This window comes from Chiloscyllium plagiosum, chromosome 5 (genome assembly GCF_004010195.1).
Source record: "Chiloscyllium plagiosum isolate BGI_BamShark_2017 chromosome 5, ASM401019v2, whole genome shotgun sequence".
Taxonomy (NCBI): Eukaryota; Metazoa; Chordata; class Chondrichthyes; order Orectolobiformes; family Hemiscylliidae; genus Chiloscyllium; species Chiloscyllium plagiosum.
In genome coordinates, this window is record NC_057714.1 from 52,852,567 (window position 1) to 52,880,116 (window position 27,550).

Genomic DNA, 27,550 nt, shown 5'->3' on the forward strand with positions numbered 1-27,550 from the left:
AGAAGGAATCCTGAGACAAACGGGTGAGGTGAATGGAATAATTTTTTTAATTATCCCTCTCCTGTTTGTATATTTTTAAACTTTAAATTCTTATTCCTTGTTAAAAATAGGTGGTACTATGTTTTTCCAAATTCTGTTTGTGAAGGTTAATTTTTTTTACAAACATTTTTATTAAAAACTTTTTCAAATCTTTTACAAAACTATACATAAAAAACAATACCAAAATACAAAAAGAGTACAATGTCACATCACAATACCATTAATCATAAACTACCTACTATTCTACCAGAACAAACTTGAACTAAGCTTCAACCAAATTAAATAAAATAATAAATTAAGCGGAATTCAAATTATCTTAAATTAAATTATATCACATTACTTTATTCTATTTCACTTACCACAGCTCTACTCAAGCTCCCAGCCATGGGAGCACCAGTCATAGAACATAGAACATTACAGCTCAGTACAGGCCCTTTGGCCCTTGATGTTGCGCCGACTTGTCATACCAATCTGAAGCCCACCTAACCTGCACTATTCCATGTACGTCCATATGCTTGTCCAATGACGACATAAAATGTACTTAAAGTTGGCGAATCCACTACCGTTGCAGGCAAAACATTCCATACCCTCACTACTCTGAGTAAAGAAACTACCTCTGACATCTGTCCTATGTCTATCACCCCTCAATTTAAAGCTATGCCCCCTCATGCTCACCATCACCATACAACGGAAAAAGGCTCTCCCTGTCCACCCTATCTGATTATCTTATATGTCTCTATTAAGTCACCTCTCAACCTTCTTCTCTCGAATGAAAACAGCCTCAAGTCCCTCAGCCTTTCCTCGTAAGACCTTCCCTCCATACCAGGCAACATCCTAGTAAATCTCCTCTGCACCCTTTCCAAAGCTTCCACATCCTTCTTATAATGCGGTGACCAGAACTGTTCACAATACACCAACTGCAGCCACACCAGAGTTTTGTACAGCTGTAACATAACCTCAAGGTTCCGGTACTCGATCCCTCTATTAATAAAAGCTAAAACACTGTATGCCTTCTTAACAACCCTGTCAACCTGGGTTGCAACTTTCAAGGATATGTGTACCTGGACACTGAGATCTCTCTGCTCATCTACACTACCAAGAATCTTACCATTAGCCCAGTACTTTGCATTCCGGTTACTTCGATCAATGTGAATCACCTCACACTTGTCCGCATTAAACTCCATTCGCCACCTCTCAGCCCAGCTCTGCAGCTTATCTAGGTCTCTCTGTAACCTACATCCTTCGTCACTATCCACAACTCCACCTACTTTAGTGTCGTTTGCAAATTTACTAACCCACCCTTCTACGCCCTCATCCAGGTCGTTTATAAAAATGACAAACAGCAATGGACCCAACACCGACCCTTGCGGTACACCACTGGTAACTGGACTCCAGGATGAACATTTCCCATCAACCACCACCCTCCATCTTCTTTCAGCAAGCCAATTACTGATCCAAACTGCTGTATCTCCCACAATTCCATTCTTCAGCATTTTGTACAATAGCCTACTGTCGGGGAACCTTATCGAACGCCTTTCTGAAATCCATATACACCACATCAACCGGTTTACTCTCATCTACCTGTTTGGTCACCTTCTCAATAAGGTTTGTGAGGCACGATGTACCCTTCACAAAACCACGCTGACTATCCCTAATCAAATTATTCTTTTCTACATGATTATATATCCTATCTCTTATAACCTTTTCCAACACTTTACCAACAACTGAAGTAAGGCTCACTGGTCTATAATTACCTGGGTTGTGTCTACTCAACTTCTTGAACAGCGGAACCACATTTGCTATCCTCCAGTCTTCTGGCACTATTCCTGTCGACAATGACGATTTATAGATCAATGCCAAAGGCTCGGCAATCTCCTCCCTGGCTTCCCAGGGAGGAGATTGTACCCATATTTTTTTATCCTAACTTTCCCCTCCCAGGGCCCCACAAGTGCCCAATCCGATTCCCACAGCTATATCACAGCCCGTGCACCAAAGCGTTCTTTTCTCCCTGTGAGACTTGAGAGGCTGAGGCAGGAGCATGGTCCTCCTCTGTATATAATCCCTTATCTGAAAGTACCGGAAAAGGTTCCTATTAGACAATCCATATTTCTGACTTAGTTGGCTAAACGACATCAAGACCTCACCCTCGAATAAATCTTCCAAACAAGAGATTCCCTTATTCTCCCATGCCTTAAAGCATTGCCCCAGGTTTAAATCCTGGGGCTCCCGCCAACAGGGTAAACAGCAAAGTTTTAAGCCAATTGCCCTCCTCTTGCCTCATTATCCTCCAAGCTTTCACCGTATTCAAAATGATTGGTCTCTTACACCGCTTGGCCACAGATTTCATCTTATTCACGAATAATAAATTAACTAGAGGACATCTCGACTACGAGGCTTCAACGTCAAGTCAAATACACCCAGTCATCCACGTGTTAACAGGGCACTTATTTGATATTTCTTCAAGTCGGGAAGGTCCACCCTCCCCCCACTCCCCTCACCCTGCGGGAGCTGCAATTTAGTAAATTAGAAGACGCCTGCGACACCAAATAAAAAGGACCCTAGCCAACCATTGAGCCTCCGTAACACTCGTCTGGATAGCAACAACAGGAGTATTTTCATGGGGTACAACAGGAGAAGAACATTCATTTTAATCAGGGTGACTTGACCTAACCATGGTAATAGTAATCCCTCCCACTGCTGCAAATCCAGTTTTATCCTCTCTTGTAATTGTGCACAGCTGGCTTTATACAACTGGTGGAAGGCAGAGGTAATAAAAATTCCCAAATATAAAAAACCTTTTAACGACCATCTGAACGTGAATTGCATTCCATCCTTCAGATCAGGCACCTCCACTAATTCCCTCACCAGCACGGCTTCCGATTTTGTGAAGTTGATCCTGTATCCCAAATAACTGCCAAATAAATTCAGTTTTTGAATCAATCGAGGAACAGCCTCCTCCAGATTTGCCAAGAAGAAAAGGACATCATCAGATTATAGAGTGATCGTATGCTCCACCATTCCCACCCTTGGCACCATTATTTCAGGGTCCCTCCCGATGGCATTTGAGCCATTAGCCGAGGCTAAGGTAAATAACAGCTGTGAGAGAGGACAATCCTGTCAACTACTTCTCCCAATATTAAAGTTATCTGACTTAGTGCCATTTCTGATGACTGCCACCTTAGGATCATTATACAACACAGAGATCCACCTAGTATAGGCTCCCCCAAGACCGAAGTGCTCAAGGACCCCAAACAGGTACAGCCATTCTATCTGGTCAAACACTTTTTCAGTGTCTAGGGAGACCACCAAATCTGGGATCAATCTTTGCTGGCATACCTGCACTATGTTCTGTACCCTCCTGATATTGTTGGAGGAGCTACAGCCCTTGATAAAACCCATCTGATCATCCTTTATAATATTGGGCAATACCTTTTCCAACCTCAGGGCCAGCACCTTTGACAGAATTTTAATGTCTACATTCAACAAAAAAATTGGTCTGTATGAGGCACATTATTCGGGGTCTTTCCCCTTCTTTAAAATGAGGGAAATATTAGCTTCCCCAAGACAATCCTGTGTATATGAATAATTATACATCCCCAAAAGTGGCTCCACCAACACATTTATGAATTCCTTATAAAATTCACTCGGGAATCCATCTGGTCCTGGTGCTTTGCCATGCTGGGGATGCTTTATTGCTTCCTGCACCTCTTGTATTATCAGGAGGCATTTAACAGGAAGACCTGTGTTTATACTGGGGAGGTCCAGGTTCTCCAAAAAGGACTGCATTCTCACGCCACTGCATTCGCCACCCCCCGACAGGTATAACTTTGCAAGGTATTCCCCAAATCTAACATTGATCTTCTTCAACTCACGGGTAACTGTGCCAGCCTTCTCTCTAACAGATATAATGGATTGGGAAGTGTTTTTCCTTTTAGCCAGCTTATCTCCAAACTCAAACAATCTTTGTTTAGCAAAGGAGACCTCTTTTATTTGCCACCTGTGTGTGCAATGAGTCAAGAGCTGCCCAGAGAGCCATGATCCGCTGCAGCTTGAACAATGAAGGCCTATTATAAAATGCTTACTCTGCAACTTTCAGGCAGGTCTCCTGCATCTGTTGCTGCTCCTCCCTCTGCCTCCTTCTCGTCGTTAAATATAAAGTGATCAGGCCTCAAATTTACCTTAGCAGCCTCCCAAAGTATTGGCGGATTACTGGCCATACCAGAGTTGATATCCCAGAAGGCCCTGAACTCTCTTGTAATGTACTAAACAAATTTGCCATCCCTTAACAGAAATGGGTCCATGCGCCAGTGCCATACATCTATTCTGCCACCCTTGATTTTAACATCTAAACATCCTGGCGCATGGTCCGAGATAGTTATATTTCCAATTTTGCAAGCCAATGTTCTGTCCAAACAAGCCAACGGCATAAGGAACATGTCAATTCGCATGTGGCACTTGTGTGGATTAGAAAAAAAAGTAAAATCTCTTCCATTAGGGTGGAGATGCCTCCACACATTCACTAATCCCAACTCCTCTCACAAGTCCACCAACTGTCCAGATTGTGTGGGTGTACCTGCCGGTGAAGTTTAATTTTTAAATGGCCAACAGCAAATTCTTTCAGATTAAAAGATTATTGCTCATGAGAACCCAGGGAAACTGTATGAAACATATGGGGAAAAAAAAGAGAAAGGAAAGGACTGAAATACTATATATCAAAAGAAACAGAAGTATTTCTTGTGAATTAGAGCACCCTGTAAATCAATTGTGCATGGAAGGTGTCGTACTTGTGAGGTGGTGATTGGTTCACTTCACAAGTGAAATGCAGGTTTCCTTCCATGGATTGGATTTTTGTGAGATACCGAGATCAAGGTAGGTATATAGCCAAGTACGGAGTTCCTGCTTCTTCAAAGTGTTACAAACAGACTGATTAACTATACAGCTTTGTCTGTTGTTTAAGGTAATTCAAACTGTTTCAATCATTTGACTGAGATTTGGGATGAGACACTGCTGACATGGTAGATTTGTGTACTCATCAGAAACACGTTTTTCTTTTGACAGTAGAAATTTAGGAGTATTTTGCACAAAGTCAAGCAATAATGGCATTTACAGGTCTCCTTTCTTCAGAAATAGCCAAGCTGACATCTCAACGACTAATCTTTTGCTTTGACTTGGCTAGAATATTCATACAGTACAAAAGCATTACATTCCAAGAGGTGGTGAGGTTGCTTTTGCCCTAGTAATTGCTAGACATTGTTAAAAGCAGTCAATTTGTTAATTCTGTGCTGAGAGAAGCCATTTTAAAAGCTAGCTAGGATCCATTTTAAAAAAAACTAAGCATGGAAACAAACTATCCCTGCAGTAGAAGGGTTTGATGTTTTCAAGGTCTTAAATTTGCCACTTTGTGTTAAGATTCTTACAAAACATTTGTTAGATAAAAAAAAATGAGATCAAAGCTATAGTAGTAAGGATTTTGTCACCAGAGTAAGTGCATAGTCTAAAGTATATTTAAAAGTGTACCTTCCTATTTATTCTTTGTAATATAGAGAATGCCTGTCAGTTCCTCCATGCTTGATGAGATCAGTACAGATCTAGTAATTCAAAATGGGGCATCTAAGAGCAGTACTGTATTCCTCAACAATTTGTAAGCACAGCATTTCTCTCATGCTATTATTAGTACCAAGCCAAAACATTAATCCTGCTTCAAAGAAGAGTGCAGTGTGCACACACGGAGTCAAACAGAGGAAAGCGACGGACCCAGATTGTGTCCCAGGGCAAGTACTCAGATCCTGGGTGAACCAACTGGCAGAGGTATTCACCGATATCTTCAACCTCTCCCTCCTATAAGAAAAGTCCCCACCTGCTTCAAGAAAGCCACTATCATCCCCACATCAAAGAAAGCACATGTAATGTGCCTTAATGACTATTGCGCAGTGTCTTTAATCTCATGAAGTGCTTCGAAAGGTTGGTCATAACCCACCCTCCAGTCTCCCACCTGCCTCTATCCCCTGCAATTTGCCCGCTGATGTAACAGGTCCACAGCGGATACCATATCCCGAACCCTGCACTCACCCCGGAACATCTGGGCAACAAAGACACGTACTTCTGACTCCTGTTTGTTGACTACAGTTCTGCCTTCAACACCATTATTCCCTCAGTAGCCTTGATCTTGACTCTCTGCAACTGGATCCTCAGCTTTGTGACCCACAGAACGCAATCAGTGTAGTTAGGTAACTGCATCTCCTCCACAATAACATTTAACAATGGAACCCCCTAAGAATCTGTCCTCAGCCCCTCTACTGTACTCCAAGTACACCTAAGGCTGTGTTGCCAAATTCTAAATGAATACCATCCACAAGTTCTATGATGACAACACCGTAGCAGGCCAGATATCTAACAATGATGAGTCAAAATACATAAGGGAGATAGAGGGCTCAGTGATGTGGTGCAATGAGAACAACCCCTTTCTCAATGCTGGAAACACTAAAGAACTGATCATTAACTTCAGAAAGAGGAGGAGGAGAATGCGCCCCCATCTACATCAACGGAACGGAGGTTGAGAGGATGGAGAGAATCAAGCTCTTCAGAGTGAGGATAATTGATAATCTGTCCTGGACTTCCCATACTGTGCTGCCTTGACCGTCACATCTACAATGCCTCCTCTTCCTCAGACAGATCACAAAATTTGGCATGTCCATAAGGACCCTCACCAACTGAAACCAATGCAGCACTGAAAGCGTACTGTCTGGGTGTATAATGGCAAGGTATGGCAACTGATCTGCCCAGGACCATAAGAAACTACAGAAGATGGTGTGCACAGCCCAGACCATCAAGGAGGTCAACCTTCCATACATGGTTTCCATTTACATGGTTCACTGCCACAGAAAGACTGCCACCAAAGACCCATCGTACCCTGGTAATGATCTCCAACTTCTTCCGTTAGGCAGGAGATATAGAAGCCTGAACAAGCAAGATCAGGAACAGCTTCTATTCAGCCATTATTCGATTGAGGAATGGACTCTTTAGCCTCAAATAATGCTGATAATGCTGAAGTTGCTCTCACCCAGCGCATGCCCTCTGCAATGTAACCTGTACACCTCTGCTTAAGTCTTTTTGATCTGTACATCCTTGCTTCCTACGAACTGTCTGTACTGCTCTTACTCAAAGCTATTCACTGCACTTTGGTACTTGTGACAATAAATCAATCAATCAAGCAGGGCATTCTAGGCGCAGCACGAGGTATCTTGAAAATGAGTTGACAACTTGGTGAAGCTACATTGAGGAAAAACACCACAAATACATATAAAGTACAGCACAGTACCATTTGGCTCTCGATGTTGTGCCAGACTTTTATCCTACTCTAAGATTAGACAAACCTTCATTGAACTAACTTCTTCTATGTGCCTATCCAAGAGTCGCTTACATGTCCGTAATGTATCTGACTCTACTACCACTACTCGCAGTGCATTCTATGCACCCATCACTGTGTGAAGAACCTATCTCTGACAGCTGTCCTAAACCTTCCTCCAATTACCTTAAAATTATGCCCCCTCATGATAGCCATTTCCACCATGGTTAAAAAAAAGTCTCTGGCATCCACTCTATTTGTGCCTCACAACATCTTGTACACCTCTATCAAGTCATCTTGCATCCTTCTTTGCCCAAATGAGAAAAGCCCTAGATCCCTCAACCATTCTTCATAAAATAGGCCCCACAGTCCAGGCAATATCCTGGTAAATCTCCTCTGCATCCCCTCTAAAGCTTCCACATCTTTCCTGTACTGAGGTGACCAGAACTGAACACAATATTCCAAGTGTGGTCTAACCAGGGTTTTATAAAGCTGCAGCATAACCTCGCGGCTCTCAAGTTCAATCCCCCTGCTAATGAAAACCAACGCACCACATGCCTTCTTAATAACCCCATCAACCTGAGTGGCAACTTCGAGGGATCTATGGACATGGACCATGCTGCCAAGAATCTTGCCTTTAACCCTGTATTCAAATTCCTCCTTCCAAAATGAATCACTTCACACTCCTCCAGGTTGAATGCCACCTGCCACTTCTCAGCCTAGTTCTGCATCCTGTCAATGTCTCGTTGCAACCCCCACACACACTATCCACAACTCCACAAACCCTCATGTCATTGGCAAACTTGCTAAACACACCCTTCCACTTTCTCATCCAAGTCATTTCTAAAAATCACAAAGAACATAGATCCCAGAACCAATCCCTGTGGAACACTATTGGTCACTGAACTCCAGGCTGAATACTTTCCATCTACCACCAATCTCTGTCTTCGATGGACCAGCCAATTCTGTATCCAGACAGACAGGTTTCCCTGTATCCCATGCCTCCTTACTTTCTGAATGAGGCTACAATGGGGTACCTTATCAAACACCTTGTTAAAATCCATGAACACTATAGCCACTGCTCCATCTCCCATCAAAATATTTAGTCACATCCTCAAAGATTTGTGAGGCATTATCTGCCCATCACAAATCCATGCTGACTCTAATAAAATTATGGTTTTCCAAGTATTATAAATCCTGTCTCTCAGAATCCTCTCCAATACTTTGTCCACCATTAACCTAAGACTGACTGGTCTGTAATTCCCAGGATCATCCCTATTCCCTTTCGTGAACAAGGTATTAACATTTGCCAACCTCCAATCATCAGGCACTACTCCAACAGATAGTGAGGACATAAAGATCATCAAAAGCGCAGCAATCTCTTGCCTCATTTCCAGTAGAAACCTAGTGTATATTCTGTCTGGTCCAGGGGACTTATCTCGCCTTATGTTTTTCAAAATTTCAGCAAATCCTCCTTGCTAACATCAATGTGTTCTAGCATATCAGTTTGTTTCACGCTGTCCACAGAAACATCAAGGTCCCTTATCTCTAAGGATCACCAGTATATCACTGTAGAATATAAAACTGAAGCATTTGCAACTATTTTCAATCAAAATTTCCATTTCTGCCTCATGGGGTCCCCAGAATCAGAGATACTGCAATGGTTATGGCATTGACAATATTCACTCAACTCTACTGAATTAAAATGTTCCAAAACAAGTTGCACCCCTAGCCAAGTTGGTCTAGTACAGCTACAAAATTGGCATCTACCTAACAATTTGGAAAATTGTCTGAGCACAATAAAGACCCTACTATCTGGTATCCTGTTGCCAAAATTCTCATTCAACCGACAGGACTAGGTTTCTTCATTTTGGAAACATCATTTGGCTGCCTTGCACACACTCCCTCTTGCGCAAACCTCTGAGGTACTTATGAGTGGCCCTGGACATAACTAGCACAATCATGTAACCAGCACTCCCATTCCCATGCACGTTGGATCCAGGTGATTTGATTAGATTAGATTAGATTACTTACAGTGTGGAAACAGGCCCTTCGGCCCAACAAGTCCACACCGACCCGCCGAAGCGCAACCCACCCAAACCCATTCCCCTACATTTACCCCTGCACCTAACACTACGGGCAATTTAGCATGGCCTGTGGGAGGAAACCGGAGCACCCGGAGGAAACCCACGCAGACACGGGGAGAAGGTGCAAACTCCCCGGGTCTCTGGCGCTGTGAGGCAGCAGTGCTAACCACTGTGCCACCGTGCCGCCCACAAAAACTGTACTTTATATTTGACTGTACTTTATATTCAGAAGAGGGCCAAATCCAATAATTACCATTCCATTAGTCTCCTCTTGGTAATCAACAATGACAGAACACATCATCTATGGTGCCATCAAATGGCATTTAATACAGAGTAATCAGCTCAATTTGTGTTTCACCAGGTCTGGACCTCATGATTGCCCTGACCAAAAAAACTGAAACTGGACTCACAATATAAAAACAGTGGCTATGAGAGGTTAGAGGCTCTGATCCGTCCAGATGCTTTTTAAATATTTCAATTGTACCTGTTTCCACTACTTCCTCTGGCAGCTCTAAAACGAGAGGACATTAGTTTCAAGTGAGAGGGGAAAAATTTAAAAGTGACCTTAGGGGTAACTTTTTCATGCCGACCTTAGTACAGTGAAATGCTTTGTTTTGAGTGAGTTTTAATTTGAATTGGAAAAGAGCAGTGCATGTATGCATTTTTTCTGAAAACGATCTTGAATCTGCAACAGCCATGAAAGCACAGTGAATGTTTGTTTACGTCTTCCAGTAATCACAATCAGTGAAATGACAACGGGTCAAAATTGGATAACAAACTTCAGTTGCATTGAAGTTGTCAGCCCCTCTCACTTGCAGAATAGGAAATCCAAAAGAAGGATGTCTGTAGCAAATTCCACTTGGTAACTCTGGATTATGTGACAGTGCAAATTTGCCATGGGAGGGGAATTAGACCATGATGCAGCACAAAATGACAGACAAGCCATCATTTGACATAATGTTCTCAAAATATCCTGCAAATATGACTGAACTTGTTCTTCAACAGAAGAGGCCAAAGATGCTAACATAGCCAATGAATGCCTGCCCACTCACCAGGCTCTTTCCATAACTGAATCGGTAAAGGCCAAAGAGACATTCCAAGATTTTGCAATGCAGCATTAAAAACACAAATAAAAATAAGTTTTACTGCACTGATGACAAAATAGAGCGTAGTGAATGCATGTGAAGGCAGGACACTGAACAGAACAAGATGAATTTATTCCAAACCTCCAAATACATTTTACAATTTAAGTTCAGATTACTGGAAGACGTAAACAAACATTCACTGTGCTTTCATTTTGTTTGAAGGTGTACTTAGATGCTAAACCAGGTTGCGTACGGGCTTCCTTATCGATCACAGAGCTCTGTTTAACACAAGTTTGAGATTAGGCCCCCTCCAATTAGACTTATAATTTTACTGCGTACTTTATAATCTGGAAGTGGTTCAAGTTGTCCTGAATTAAACCTGACCCGAAGTAGGGTGTTGCACAAATTATCTAATTAAAGTGAGAGTCTGGTTTTGATTGAAAGGCCACCAATTGCTGTGTGAAGCAGCGAACAAGAATGTAGAGAAATAGAATCCTTCCAAGTAGTTTTGGCCAGGGCAATCATTCCTCCAATGGGACCACAAAGATTCTTCTGCAATAAGTGTGGCGAGTCCCAGTTTGGCCCTTTGTTTTAGAACCCAAAACTTTACCTCCCTATAGTTTGACTAACTTATTTGATATCTATATTTTGCTTATTCCTGCTGATTGCGAAATCCAAGGCTAAAGTAACAGCCCTTGCCAGTGACCTTGAAAAAATCTGCCACCAAGATCTTGTAATCTCTGCGAGGCAAGGATTGCACCTTTCCTATAGTTAATTTAAACCTGGTCAAGAGGAAGTCCAGACATCAAGCAACAATTATGCCATCAAGCAGGGCAGATAGTCAGATTATACAATTTTACAATAAACTTGTAAGCAAAATATTATTTATTTCTACATTTTAGTGAAAATTACATTTTCGAAGCTGAAATATCAAAAGCTGAAAGCCACAATAAATCATAATAGAACAAGTGGACGAAACAAATAAAAAATTCGAGTCAAGAGTGTGGTGCTGGAAAAGCACAGCCAGTCAGGCAGCATCAGAGGAGCAGGACAGTCGACGTTTCGGGCATAAACCCTTCATCAGGAATGGACTGATAAAGGGCTTATATCTGAAACGTCGACCTCTGCTCCTCGGATGCTGCCTGACCGGCTGTTCTTTTCCAGCACCACTCTCTACTCTGATCTCCAGCATTAGTCCTCACTTTCTCCAAATAAAAGATTGGGTTTGCAGAACCAGGAAGCTGTCCAGAGTTATGACTCCACATGCAATCAAAAGTGATTACCCTTCATTAACGAAGAGTTTTTAGTATAAAAGGGTAGTTAGCAGTTAAGTGATTTCTAAAGATTGCTGACCACAAAGACCAAAAGCACATGCTGCAGCTAAGCAAAGAACCACCACCACATTCAGGATTTCCACATTTAACTGAACGTGTGTGGATGCCAGATATTTTATTTCAAGAATATAATAAAGTTGAAAGTTGACAATGTTGCCATCATTGCAACAGAATTATATCTCTGCCTGAAACCAATTGAGGTCAGACCCTGTCCTTAATATTATATTTTCTTTATTCATTCACAGAATGAAGGCATTGCTAGCTAGGCAGCATTTATTGCCCATCCTTAATTGTCTAAAGGCAGTTAAGAGTCAACCAAATTGCTGTGGGTCTGGAATCACATTGGAGGCCACACCAGGTAAGGATGGCAGTTTCCTTCCCTAAAGGACATTAGCGAACCAGACAGGTTTTTCTGAAAAACAGCAATGGATTTGTAGTCATGATCAGATTCTTAATTTCAGATTTTGTTTTACTGAATTCGAATTACACTATCTGCTCTGGTGGGATTTGAGCCCTGCTCCCCAGAACACTATCGGAGTCTCTGGATTAATTGAATTGAAGTGAATTTATTGTCACGTGAACAGAAGCACTGTGAAAAGATTTGTCTTGTGAGCAATACAGGCAGATCACAGAGTTAAGTAGCATAGATAAGTAAATAATAGGTAAACAGCAGCAAAAACAAAACCACAGGTACAGGCGAATGTTAAAGAGTTTGAGAGTCCATTCAGTATTCTAACAGTAGGGTACAAACAGTTTCGAAACCGGCTGGTGCGTGTTCAGGCTTCTGTACCTTCTCCCTGATGGTAGAGGTTGAAGAAAAACATTGCCAGGGTGGGATGGATCTTTGAGAATGCTGGCAGCCTGTCCTCGACAGCAGGCCTGGTAGATGGATTCTATCGATGGGAGGTAGGCCTTTGACATTGTCCGGGCCAAGTTCACCACTCTCTGTAACAGTCTCCAATCTTGAATGGTACAGTTGCTATGCCAGGTAATGATACGTCCAGACAGAATGCGCTTGGTAGCGCACCAATAAAAGTTGGCAAGGGTATTCGCTGTCATGCCAAACTTACTCAGTTGCCTGAAGAGGAGGAGACGTTGTTGGGCCTTTGTAACCAGTGCATCCACATGAAAAGTCCAAGAAAGCTTGTTGTGGATGGCCACACCCAGGAGCTTGACCCTCCACTCATTCCACTGCTGTGCTGTTAATGTGTCGGGGGGGCATGAATAACATAACCCAATAATGAGTTCCTTGGTTTTCCTGGCATTGAGAGCAAGGTTGTTCTCAGTGCACCATTTTTCCAGGTTTTCTACCTCCCATCTGTAGTCGATTTCATCACCATTTGAGATTTGACCAACTACGGTGGTGTCATCAGCAAACTTGTAAATGGCAGTGGTCTGGTATTTGGCGACGCAGTCATGGGTGCACAGTGAGAACAGTAGCGGGCTGAGTATGCACCCCTGGGGGGCTCCAGTGTTAAGTGTTAGTGAAAATGAAATATTGTCCCCAATCTTCACTGATTGTGGCCTGTGGGTCAGGAAACTGAGGATCCAGTGGCTTAGTCCGAGATCACTAAGTTTAGTAATCAGTCTCGAGGGGATAATAGTGTTGAAGGCTGAAACGTAGTCAATGAGTAGGATTCTTACATAGTTATTCTTGTCGTCAAGATGTTCGAGGAAGTAGTGAAGGGCAAGCAATATGGCATCTGACGTGGATCTGTTGGTCTGATAGACAAATTGGAGTGGGTCAAGAGTAATGGGGAAGCAGAAGTTGGTTAATGTCATGACCAGCCTTTCAAAGCACTTCATGACATCGAAGTTAGGGCCACTGGACAGTAGTCATCGAGACATGCTGCATGAGCCTTCTTAGGCACAGGGATAATGTTGGCCCTCTTGAAAAAGGCAGGGACAGTGGTCTGCTGCAGGGAGAAGTTGAAGATGCCCAAGAATACCTCTGCCAGTTGATCTGCGCATGCCAAGTGCACAGCTTGATACTCTATCTAGTCCAATTACTTTCCTTCGATTCACACAAAGGAAAGCTGATATGACCTCTGATCGGTTCGTCAGGACTTGTCAGAACAGGTGTTACCTCTCCGCTGAAATTCTGCTCAAAACAAGCATAGAAGGCGTTGAGATGATCTGGTCGGGATGCGTCATCGTCTGCTGCTATCTTGCACTGTCTCTTTTTAGAACCTTAATAATCCAGCAACAACAATTAGGCCATAACCTCCCACTGATGTTATGTAAATATTTAAGTGAAATAATTGTTAGGCATTGCCTGTGTTTTTTTTATTGACATACACCATTATACTCTCAATTCAGCCAAGTTGACACTATTAGTAAAAACAAATTTTCCAAAGCCTTCAACAATTTACTTACAGAAGTAAATCAAGAACAACCACAATAGGTTACTTAAGGAAGTCACTTCAATTTCAAATCAAGCACTCCAAAGTCACACGCAACCTTGCAGAGTCATTAAGAATACAACAAAATAGGAGCTGAAGTAAACCATGTAGTTCTCCTGTCTGTGCTACGATTCAAACTAACTGCCAACTTTCAGTCTCAATTCCACTTGCTCGCACTGTCTGCAAAATGCCTCAATTTCAGGAAGGATCAAAAAGCTATCTGATGTAGTCTCAAAGTATGGAGAATCCATAAACTTCTGGAATAGGAAATTTACAAGATTGACAAAACTTGGAGTGAAGAAATTTCTCAAGTCTTGAACGATCTGCCTCTTATCCTGATTGTATCCACTTGCTTCAGATTCCCCGACCAGCAGAAACAACGGATCAATTCCTTTAGAAACGTGCATATTTTAATAAGATCAGGTCACATTCTTCAATCTTCAGAAGACAGAGCCTCAAGTTGTTCAGCCTCATCACCAGGATAGCTCCCTTCTTCTCGGGACCAACTTAGTGAACCATCACTACACTGCCTCCAAGACAAATGCATCCTTTCTTAAACAGAGATCAAAGCTGCACATAGGATTTCCAGTGTGGTCTCAACAAAGCCTTGTACAGTTGTAGCAAAATTTCCTTATCCTTGAAACTCTAATTCTCTTTGAATAAAAGGCAGCCTGCAATTTTGCTTCCTATTTAGTGTATCTCCACCTTAACGATGAGGTCTTATATCAGTATAGCCTCTTAACATCATTATGTCCAAATATTGCACATTTCAGGAACAATTCTGCTTTTGATTCAAAGTTACATAAATAGATGGTCCCAGACAGTTGAGAGATCGACCAAAAGGGCAATAAAATGGGTAGGATACATAACAATAAGAAAAAGAGAAAGGAAATAACTTTGACAAAGTAAAGTCAAGTACCACAATTGCAAATGTAGTTTCCAGATTTTTGTTTGTGCTCTGCCTTGGTCACAGATCCTGGTAGCCTGAAAAGTGCAGGACCATTTTGCAAAGAGCATTAAGTATTTGGTGACAATACTAAACATGCTAGTTCTTTGGAGTGCATTATTTTGGATAGCCATCTTGCAATAATGAGATCCACCAGCAAGTACATAAAACTTTCATTGAAATCTGTGCTGCAAAGTCAATCACATACTCCAGAGAGAATTCAGACAGGTTATTTCTTCCAGTTTTGACAGTTTTAAGTGCACAGCCCACTTGAGGTCAATGTTTTCTCTTGCATTATGCAGTCTGCTGAACTGCAACCAGATGATGTTACGAATTAGTGACCTCTCATGGGGAGATTATACTACTGTCTCAGAATGACAATATGTCCAACCTCTTTACCAGAACTGCCTGAAGTATGCAGGGATGCCAAAATTGTCACTGCTAAAGTTGCTTAAAGAAAGTCCATTTCAGAACACCAGCTTGAGGCGCAAGTTGCAAGGCAAGACCATCTTAGCTGTGTTATATTGTAGGTTTCCATTAAAGGTACTTGAAACAAAGCTTTATACAAATCATGTAGATGCCAGCACATTATATTTGCGTTGAGCTGGTGCAGTGGGCATAGTGCAGATAACTATCTTTAAAATAAGTTGATTATGCAAGAACCACCCTGAGGCTTCAAAAGAGCATTTTTCAAAAGATTGAGAATACCCAATTGCAATCAAGACGGTTCTTAAAACTAAATACTGTTACATCATAGTAAAAGAACAGTTCCATAAACAATAAATCAACACAGGTGAACTACAGAAAGACTCACAGTAGATGGGAATACTACTGAAAGGAGAGTTTTTATGTGCACAAACATTTGCCATCAAGTTTTATGAGAAGTCTCCATTGTATTTTTCTCCCTGATGATTTTGGATTGCATTCATTTCACATTCTATTAAAGACCAACAATTTGTATTATTTCAGTAAAAATTGAAAATATAAACTTAAACATTCTTACAGGCATAGTTATCACTTACAACACTGGAAATACACAATTCATACACCTGTAAAGTCAGTCACATTTTGAAACAGTGTTATATGCATTAATACTCACATTTTTATGGAGAGGTGGATTCTGAGGCATTGAACCAGGAGTCAACACTGGTGAGCTGGCAGGGCTGCATAGTTCTGGAAAAGGGTTTGGAATGGCGGGCAACGATGATGTACGGAATTGATCATCTTCCTGAAGTCTTCTGTACATTAAGATTAAAAGATTGTACACAAACATTGAGCAGAACAAGTCACAAAAAAATTAGCAATAAACCCCATCTTCAGGATTTATATCACCCTACTACCTGTAGTATGACTTATTTTAGCTAACTGATGAGTGCCATCATCTATTGAAACACTGTTTTAATACGGCGCTTTATACCAATACAGGCAAATGCCAGCACATTACATCTGTGCTCAGCTGGTGAGCTCAGTTTTTAAAAATATTTCGATGAGCAATATTAAAAACAGATTTTAGTGTTAAAAGTCAAATCAAATAGTTGCAATCACAAACTTTGCAACTAGAAGCAAACTAGTTATCACCTGGAAGATGACTTGTATTAATTCAGTGGACCATTACAGCATGAAACAAAATACTTGGTTAATCACAGCTCTTCAAAAATTTCAAGATGTGGTGAAATTTTAGAAACAAGAATTTGGGATAGAATTCATAGGCTGACAGACAAATGAATTAATTAAGGAGAAGCAGCACAAATTTTTCCAAGGAAAAATCATGCTGAACAAACTTGAAGTCTTTTGAAGAGATAACAGAGAAGGTTGATGAGGACAGCACGGGGTGCACATGAATTTCCAGAAGGTAGTTGACAGTGTCACATACACTATTTGTGAGCGAAGTCAGAGCTCATGGAATAAAAGGGATAGAGGCAAAGTGGACACAAAATTGGCTCAGCGATAAGAAATAGATTTGATGAGTATTTTTAAAACCAAAAAAAGATTTGTAGCAGAGCTCTCCAAGGGGCAGTACTCATACACTTCCTTTCTGAATTGATATCAATGATCAAGATCTTACTGTATCAAAGTAATTACTCTCGATTGCTAAAGCTGATACACATACAAATAAACCTGCCGAAATCAGTGAACGGAATTTGTTGACATCATATATGTCATGTCCATAAACAAATGTAGACCTTTTCTTATATATATTTCTTCTAATGATGTTCATAGATGTGTGCAATTCTGATTTAAACAGAGCTAATTTGATGTGTATTGGAACCTTTTCGGGAAAGGCACACAATCTACAAACTATCGTAGAATTTTTTTATCATAGAATCCCTACAGTGTGGAAACAGGCCAACTGGCTGAACAAGTCCACACCAACCCTCTGAAGAGTACCCCATCGAGATCCATCCCCTACCTTATTACTTTACATTTTCCCTGACTAATGCACCTAACCTAAACATCCCTTAACAGAATGGGCAATTTAGCATGGCCAATTTTCCTAACCTGCACATCTTTGGACTGTGGGAGGAAACCGAAGCACGTGGAGGAAAACCATGCAGACACTGGGAGAACGTGCAAACTCCACACAGACAGTTGCCAGAGGTTGAAATCAAATCCATGCCCCTGGCACTGTGAGGCAGCAGTGCAAACCACTGAGCCATCATTCAACCCTTACAGACTTAAATATGCTCAGCCACAAGACACTGTCAACCCAATGATGGGAGACAGCAAAGCAGCTTTGAAACAGTCAAAAAAAAAAACGAGTTATACTTCTTTTTAAAACACACTCATAGGCTGAATGATTGTGCTCCTGGGATTGCAGCTGCATTATTCTAACTGTTGTTCCTGTCTGACTGACTAACTGCAGCTTGGGGCCAACTCTATGCATGGATGGCTGCTCAGGTGTCGGTTCCAAATACCACGAACAAGCAGCGAGATTATGTGGATAGTGCCATATTGTTTTCAGATGCCATTCTCTGTCATTGACATAGCACTGCAAATCTATATTTCTACACACCTAGCAGTGGCAGTGATAATACATGCAGCCTTGTAGAACAGGGGACAATTTCAAAATCTGTGAATGACACAGAAGTTGGAAATATTGAGGAGAACAGCATAAAACTTCTAAAAGGACACTGACAAGTTGGAGGACTGGGCAACAAACAGAGAATGCTGGAGAAATTCAGCAGATCTTGCAGCATGAGAGGGAGAGGGAGAGGGAGAGGGAGAGGGAGAGGGAAACTTGATTCCAACACAATTCTTCTGAAGAAGTCACATCAGACTCAAAATGATAACGTTCTCTCTACAAATGCTGCCAGACAAGCTGAGTTTCCCCAATATTTTCTGAGTTACTGAGTTCAAGTGTCCATCAGTATTTTGTTTATTTGGTGGTATGGACAGATAGGGAGCAAATTAAATTCAAAGAAGCATGAGGTAATAGATTTCAGTAAGAAAATCATGGAGATATGGCATTCAATACAGTCCCAGAAGGGGAACATCTGATCAACATCCACCTCATGAATCTACACTTTCAGCACTTCAGGCACAAAGATACTCAGATCCCTCTGCACAGATGCACTCCAAATCTGATTCCCATTTAAACAGTAATCTGCCCTTTTATTTTTTCAGCCAAAATGGACAACCTTGCATTAATCAACATTAAACTCCATCTGTTAGATGCTGGCCCATTTTTCTCACCTATCAATATCCATCTGTAAACCCTATCTCCTCGTTTCTCCACCTATTTTGGTATCATCTGCGAACTTTGCTATACTACACTCTGTCCCTGCTTGTAGGTCATTTTTGTAGATTGTAAATAGTTAGGTCCGGAACATGGATTTGAATCCCACCATGACAGATGCTGAAACACTGCGGATTGTCGTAAAAACCTCTGATTCACACACGCCCTTCAGGTGAGGCCTATACGTGACTCCAGAGCCACAGCAATGTGGCTGACTTTCAAATACCTTCCAAAATGGTCTAGTAAGTCGCTCAGTTTATAACAATCACTATGAAATCTCAAAAAAGAAATGAAAGCGGACAGTCCACTAGTGGTGGGGAATATTCAACTGCCTCGGCACTAAGGTCTGGAATTCCCTCCATAAATCTCCACCAGGCATCAACAACAATGGCAAAAAACAGCCTAGTCAATCCTGCAAACTTCTAACATCTTAGGGTGACGGACATAATTGGGAGCACTGTCTCATAGATCAGTCAAAAACAGCCTGGTAGTCATACACATGGTCAGTGTCCAGAATTATAACCATCCCTGCTTCAGCAGAGGTGGAAGCACAGTGGTACATAGTTTTGTGGGAGCTGCCCTGGGTGCACTCAACACTGACTCTGGATACCATGAAGTGTCATGGTATCAGGTCAAACACAGACAGGAAACCTCCTATTGACTACCACATGCGATCTCCCTTTGGTTGATGACACTGTGCACCTCCATGTTGAACAATACTTAGAGGAAGCCCTGAGGATGGTGAGGGTGCAGAATGCACTCTGTGGTGGACATTGAAATCCCACACCTAAAGAGTGGCTTGGAAGCAGCACTACTGATCAAATTTATTGGGTCCTCAAAGGACATTGATACTGGATTGGGTTTGTGACAGATAAAGGAACCAACAAGAGAGCATACTCGACCTCACCATGTTGCTTGCCACAAATGCATCTGTCCATAACAAAACTGATAGGAGCGATTACCGCACTGTCCTCGTGGAGGTGAAGTCCCATGTTCACACTGATAATACCTTCTATCACGTTATGCGATATTGTCACCATGCTGAATGAACAGACTTCCTAGCAATTCAAGACTGGACTCATATGATGCGCTTGGACCATCAGCAGCAGGAGGATCGTACTTGAACACGATCTGTTCCTCATGGCCAGACAAATTCCCCAGTCGAGCATTACCATCCAGCCAAGAGATCAACTCTGGTTCAATGAAGATTGCAAGATAGCATGACAGGAGCAGCATCAGACATATCTAAAAACAAGGTATCAAACTGGTGATACGAGAAAACGAATAAGTATTTTAAAAAGCTGGAATACCATGAATAGTTTTCAGCACCCGACTCAGTAAGGATGTGAATGCATTAGATAACATGTGGAAGAGGATTACAAGAACGGTTCTGGGGTAATAACATTCAGTGATAAACAGAAATGGAAGAAGTTAGGCCTGAGTGAAGACAGCAAAGAAAAGATCTGATGCAAGATTTCAAAATCATGAGGGGTCTTGTCAGAACAGATAGGGAATAACCTGTTGCAACTTGCAACAGGTTCAAGAACCAGAGGGCACAAAAAGCAGCAAGGGCAACGTGAGAAGAACATTTTTCACACTCTGAATAGTCAGGGCTTGCAACAGAAGGCTGGAATTGTGATGGAGGCTGGTTCAGTCAAATCATCTAAGAAAATATTAGATGATTCTCTGAACAGAAACAATGAACAGATTTACCACGAAAAGGAAGCAGAATATCACTAAGTCATAATGTTAATTCAGACAGCCTTTACAAATACAACGAGCTAAATGACCTCCTCTTGAACCATAACAAATTTCCAAATCTGTGACTTTCAAATAGTGAAGGAACAGTACTTTATGACTTGCAGAGGTGGTGGTGTTCTCAATAACGTATGACCAAGGTGACGCAGGGGTCTGGGTTGCAAGGTTCTGTCAAAGGAGACTTGATTTGCTGCAGTTTTAGTGAACACTAAACTGTACTCCATCAGCAGTTTCAAATAGCTGCTTTGCCTTGGATCACGTCAAGTTTCTCAAATAATGTTGGAGCCGTACTTTTCCAGGCAAGTACAGAACACTCCTTCACACTCAGGATTTACACTCTTTAGATGGTGGATAGACTCTGGGATGTCAAGGTTGAGTTATGTTGACTTGCTTCTGCAGATATAGTATTTGTGTCTTGTCCTGATTCTGTTTGATGATATCTTCCCCCAGAATATTGACGATGGGGAATTCAGTAATGGTAATGCTACCGCTTATTAAGAAGCTGCACATATCTCTTTTATTATTGATGTCATTGATCGTCACTTCAGTTCATGCATGGATGTTGCCGAAATTTGGTGGATGCAGGCAGTGCTTCTTCACCCCTGCAGTGCTGAGGCCTTCTTACAGTTCCATCAAGCAAATAACCCTAATTTTGGAGAGAAAATCATTGATGAAACAGCCAAAGATGCCTATACCCTAAACATTTCTGCAGGTGTACCTTAGGGTTTGAATATAAGATCATATGGCATAGGAGCAAAAGAAGATTCCTCAGCCCATTGAGTCGGTCTTTCAATGAGATAATGTCAATTAATCCTCAACTCCACTTTCCTAACTTCAAACTTTTTATTTCGTTATTGATTAAGAATCTGTTTCTTCATCCTGAAATTACTTAACAAACCGACTCAGCCCGCTACTGTACTTGCTGTATATCCATGGCTCTGTCGCCAAATACCAGACCACTACCATTTACAAGTTCACTGATTACACCAGCATAGTCAGTCGAATCTCAGATGGTGACGTAACCGACTACAAACGGGAGGTAGAAGACCTAGAAAAATGGTGCACTGAGAACAACCTGGCTCTCAATGCCAGCAAAACCAAGGAACTCATTACTGACTTTTGGTGGGATGTTCCCCGACACATGAACAGCACAGAAGTGGAACGTGTATGAGTGTCAAGCTCCTGGGAGAGGTCATTCACAACAAGCTTTTGTGGACTCTTCATGTGGATGCACTGGTTACAAAGGCCCAACAATGTCTCTTCTTCCTCAGGCAGCTGATGAAATTTGGCATGACGGCAAATACCCTTGCCAACTTTTATTGGTCCATCCTTACCTGATCCGGCTTACATGCAACTTCCGAGCCACAGCAAAGTGGTTGGCTCTTAACTGCCCTCTGTGTAATTAGGGATGAGCAATAAATGCTGGTCTAGCCAGTGATGTCGTGAATGAATTTTAAAAGTCTATGCATGTATTTATGCCATTCCCTTTCAAAAAGGCCAACAGGCCATTTGCCTGATCTATTATCCGCTAAATTTCAATGCAGGATGCATGTACAAGGACCCCCAAATTCCTTGGTGCTGCAGCCTTCCCCCAGTTAAATAATATTCAGCCTTCCTACACATATTTTTCACATTTTATATATTTCACATGCGAGGTTTTTTGCCCACTCATTTAATCTGTTTATATCTATCTGTAGACTGTTTTCTTCACTACTTACTTTCCCATCTATTTTTTAGGCATCCACAGATTTGGCAACCGAATATTCACTTTGGTCATCCAAGTCATTAATATATAATTGCAAATAATTGTGGCATCAACACAGATCCCTGTAGTAGGCCAAATAGTTAAAAGGTTTTTATTCTGAAAATGCCTCTCTTCTCCCTACTCTCTCTTCTAACTGTTTGCCAGTCCTCTGTCTGCACTAATATACTACCCTTTTATGCAGTATTTTATAAAATTCCGTTTACAAATACCAATAAATTAAAATTACTTTACCTAACATGTTTGTCACCTATAAAAGTTCTAATAAATTTGTCAGACATATTGGGGTGTAGATTTGCTCGCTGAGCTGTAGGTTTGATATCCAGACGTTTCATTACCTGGCTAGGTATCATCATCAGTGGCGACCTCCACGTGAAGAGAAGCTGTTGTCTCCTGCTTTCTATTTATATCTTTCTCCTGGATGGGGTTCCTGGGGTTTGTGGTGATGTCATTTCCTGTTCGTTTTCTGAGGGGTTATAGATGGCATCTAGATCTATATGCTTGTTCATGGCGTTGTGGTTGGAGTGCCAGGCCTCTAGGAATTCTCTGACATGTCTTTGCTTAGCCTGTCCCAGGATAGATGTGTTGTCCCAGTCGAAACAGTGGTTTTTTCATCCGTGTGTCGGGCTACAAGGGAGAGAGGGTCATGTTTTTTTGTGGCTAGCTGGTGTTCGTGTATCCTGGTGCCTAACTTTCTTCCTGCATGTCCTACGTAGTGTTTGTGGCAGTCCTTGCAAGAAATGTTATAGATGACGTTGGTTTTGTCCATGGGTTGTACTGGGTCTTTTAAGTTTGTTAGTTTTTGTTTGAGAGTGTTGTTGGGTTTGTGTGCTACTAGGATTCAGAGGGGTCTTAGTAGTCTGGCTGTCATTTCTGAAACTTCTTTGATGTATGGTAAGGTGGTTAGGGCTCCTGGCTGTGTTTGGTCTGCTTGTCGTGTTTTGTTCTTGAGGAATCTGTGCACTGTATTTTTTGAGTATCCGTTCTTCTTGAATACGTTGTATAGGTGGTTCTCCTCTGTTTTCCGAAGTTTGTCTGTGCTGCAGTGTGTGGTGGCTAGTTGGAATACTGTTCTGATACAGCTTTGTTTGTGTGTTGGGATGGCTGCTGGTGTAGTTAAGTATTTGGTCAGTGTTTGTCGGTTTTCTGCATACGCAGGTTTGTAGTTCTCCGTTGTCCTTTCTTTCAACTGTGACGTCCAGGAGTGCAAGTTTGTCGTCAGTTTCTTACTCCTTGGTGAACTTTATACGTGTGAGTGTCTTGTTGATGATGTTAAATGTCTCTTCTATCTTGTTTTGTTTTGTGATGACAAAGGTGTCATCTACGTAGCGGACGCAGATATTTGGTTTGATGGTTGGTAGGGCTGTTTGTTCTAGTCTTTGCATTTCTGCTTCTGCTATGAATCCTGATAGCGGAGATCCCATGGGTGTGCCATTGGTTTGTTTGTAGACTATGTTGTTGAAAGTGAAGTGGGTGGTGAGGCACAGGTCCACTAGCTTCATGATGTTTTCGTTGTAATGTGATTGATGGTGGTTGGTGTGTGTGTGATGGTTTCTTCTAAAAGTGTGGTAAGTGTTTCCTTTGCCAGGTCGATGTTGATGGAGGTGAACAGTGCTGTTACGTCGAATGAGATCATTGCTTCGTCTTCCTCTATTTTGATGATTTTTAGGAATTCCTGGTGGAGTGGATGGAGTGCTGTGACTCTTCTACTAGGTATTTCAGTCTTGTGTGTAGTTCTTTGGCCAGTCTGTAAGTTGGTGTTCCAGGTAGTGAGACTATAGGTCTGAGGGGGGGGGCTCCTGGTTTATGGATTTTTGGTAGTTCGTAGAATCGTGGGGTGTTGGTCCCGTCGGGTTTCATTTTCTGGAATTCCGTCTTGTTTAATTGTCCGGAATTTTCTGAGGAGATATGTAATTTTGTTTCCTAGTTGTGGGATCGGGTCTAGCACCACCTGTTAGTAGGTGTTGGTGTCTGCGAGTAGTGCATTGGCTTTCTCTATGTAGTCCCTTCTGTTCAGGATGACTGTGAGCCGACCTTTGTCTGCAGGTAATATAACGATGTTTTTGTCTTTTTTGAGGTTTTCTAGGGCTTTCTTTTCTTGTGTGGTCAGTTTGTTTCCTTCCCTCTTTCTGCTCAGAGTACATGCAACCGTCTGTCTGATCGTTTGTTGTGTTTCTTCCGTGAGATTGTTGTCCTTCAATGTGATTTCTAATGCGGCTAGGACATGATTTCTCTTTCAAAAAGCCATGGTGACTCAGTTTGATTATATTACATATTTCCAAATGCTCTATTATTACAGCTTTTATTATACTGTTTAACATTTCCCAAATGAGACTTAAAATTAACTGATTACTTTTGTCTCCTTTCCTTTTTGAATAAGAGTACTACATTGGGAATTTCCAAATTCTCTGGAAGTAAATCTAAGGATTCTTGGAAGATTACTACCAGTGCTACTTCCATTAAAGCTTAAGGTGGATCTTCACGTGAGCTTTGAGCTATTTTCTTCAAAATCCACCAATGTTTCTTGTTTGTCTTTTCTGCTAAACTCCACATCTCTGTCCGTCTCCACAACATATTGTTCCAGGAATCTGATCTTGATTCAAAAAACAAACACCAATCTTCCTATGTGCAAGATATAACTCCAACAAATGGTGAAATCTGCCTGGAGTTTTAATTTCACTGGTCAAACATTGCTTTGATACCAAGAATGATCACTCCAGCTTTTTTGCTCAAGGCTCTATTAAGGATCTTTTGCTCAACGTTCTAGTGGAATTCAAACTAAGCAGTGACTATGCTGGTGAATAGCAAACAATACTTTCTATTGCTTTGCTGATGAGTGAAAGTAGACTAAAAAGGAGCAGTAATTGTATTGCATTTGGACTTTCTTTTGTGAATAAGGCATACAAGAGCAATTTTCCTTTCGTCAAGAAAATATCATCATTGTAATTAGACTAGGACACCTTGACTAAGGCTTCAGTTAGTTCTGGATCATAAATCTTCAGCAAAAAGCTGTCAAGTGCTTAGCCATTTCTTGCTATCATATAGATGAGACATGATGTAGTTCAAATGAGTCCAAGTCTGGCACTACTGATGCTCAGGATTTCAGCAAGAGGCAGAGCTGAAACACTGATGTATTGTGTTCTGCTATCATTCAGGATGTAATGTTCTTAAAGCTGACCCCACTTCTAAGTTGTTCAATAGTCCACCACCATTTACTTCTGATTGTGGTGGCTGGATAATTGATTAACTGGTTGTTGAATTGCATAGCTACCTTAAGCAGCATTCTGCTTTCGCTGTTCAACATGTTTTCATCCTTCTTGCCATCCCTCATTTCCTTTATAGAGGGCACAGAGATAACTGCCAGTGTTTAATGATGTGTGAGAAGCAAGTTGGAAGTAGACGGGGGCAAAGACAAGACAATTATGAAAAATGTTTTCTAAATTAAATAAAACGTAATCTATTTGCTAACCCAAGTTAACTCATTTTTAAAAAGGCAAATCATCCATGTTTTCAGTTCTTTTCAAATCCTTACATCCAATAAATTATATTTGAAGCAATCAATATTTTTGCAGAATAGGGTAGTCAACTCATGCACAGCTAGTTTTCGAATAATAAATTTATTTGTATTAATCTGGTTTCGTGATGATCATTGATTAACAAAATCCCATCCAAATGCACTCACATTTTTATTCTTCATTGTTACCGTCCTTTAGATGTAATACGTTCAGCTTTAATTTTATGAACTTTACATTATCTCCATAGCCTATTATCATTGCACCTTACCCAATGATATACGAGCTTCGAAGACTTATGAAGGAAAATTATTAAAAGTTATCTCCCCTGAGACTTGATCTTTCTGCAAAAGGAGGAAGGATCACATTTCAATTAACATATTCAGTGTTTGACGAGGAAACGAACAAAACCACAAGAGTATAAATTTTGCTGTCAACAATGAAAACAACTTTTATTCAAGGTCTTGGCACCTGATGGAACAGCCACGAATATGGATCAATTAAAACTGGGATGCCGTGAAAAGCAAGAATTAGAAATTCAGCGGGAGTTGAGAGCTAAAGGAAATTAAACAGAGATAGGAAATAGCAAGACTCTTTCGAGAACTGAAAACAAGGACAATGTGTCTTCAAAAGACTTGTTTCTTGACAAAAAATTAACTTAGGGAAACAAACAGAAAATTAAATTTTATTTAATTTACAAAACAATTTCCATAATTGTCACGTCTTTGCCCCGCCCACTTCCAACTTGCTTCTCATACATCATTAAATACCTGTCGAAAACTGATTAATCTGTGACATCTTGTCCTATATGCAGCAGAATCTTCAGGGCACAAATCAGTTTTTAACAATCATCTATACACCCACAAACTTGATCAACCTCCCGAAATGATTTACATGGTCATCTTACTTCATTTGAAAATGTCAAAATATTTTTACCTGAAAATCAACAGATGTACTCCTAATTTCAATTACAATTCCTTCATAAAACAGAATGGTACAAACTTTTAAATTATTATCATGGTACAATAGTGAAGGTACACTGTCTTTACAACCTGGCACTGTTAAACATGGAACTTCAGAAGTTATCATCAATATTACCTGCTGCTTCACAGGATGCCAAAACAAAATTAAAACCACTTAACTTGACAAGAGCTTTTAATTCTTACTCATAGCCTAATCAAAAAAAAACTAAGTCGTACAGCATAGAAACGTACAGCACAAAAACAGACCCTTCGGTCCAACTTGTCCATGCCGACCAGATATCTCAACCCAATCTAGTCCCACCTGTCAGTTCACAGCCTATACCCCTCCAAACCTTTCCTATTCATATACCCATCCAAATGCCTCTTAAATGTTGCAATTGTACTAGCCTCCACCACTTCCTCTGGCAGCTTATTCCATACACATACCACCCTCTGCGTGAAAAAGTTGCCCCTTAGGACTCTTTTATATCTTTCCCCTCTCATCCTAAACCTTTATCCTCTAGTTCTGGACTCCCCCACCCCAGGGAAGAGGCTTGGGTCTATTTATCCTATGCATGCCCC

At 41.2% G+C, this 27,550-nt stretch overlaps 1 protein-coding gene across 4 annotated transcripts in view; it reads right to left on the reverse strand.

Annotated features, from left to right (window-relative positions):
* LOC122549906 (growth factor receptor-bound protein 10-like) overlaps positions 1-27,550 on the reverse strand; it is a 200,285-nt gene that overhangs the window by 89,742 nt on the left and 82,993 nt on the right. For all 4 annotated transcript variants that reach the window (XM_043690121.1, XM_043690122.1, XM_043690120.1 and 1 more), the window contains one exon: positions 16,338-16,476. In XM_043690121.1, coding sequence (XP_043546056.1) covers positions 16,338-16,476 — 139 coding nt within the window. The remainder of the gene's footprint in view (positions 1-16,337; positions 16,477-27,550) is intronic.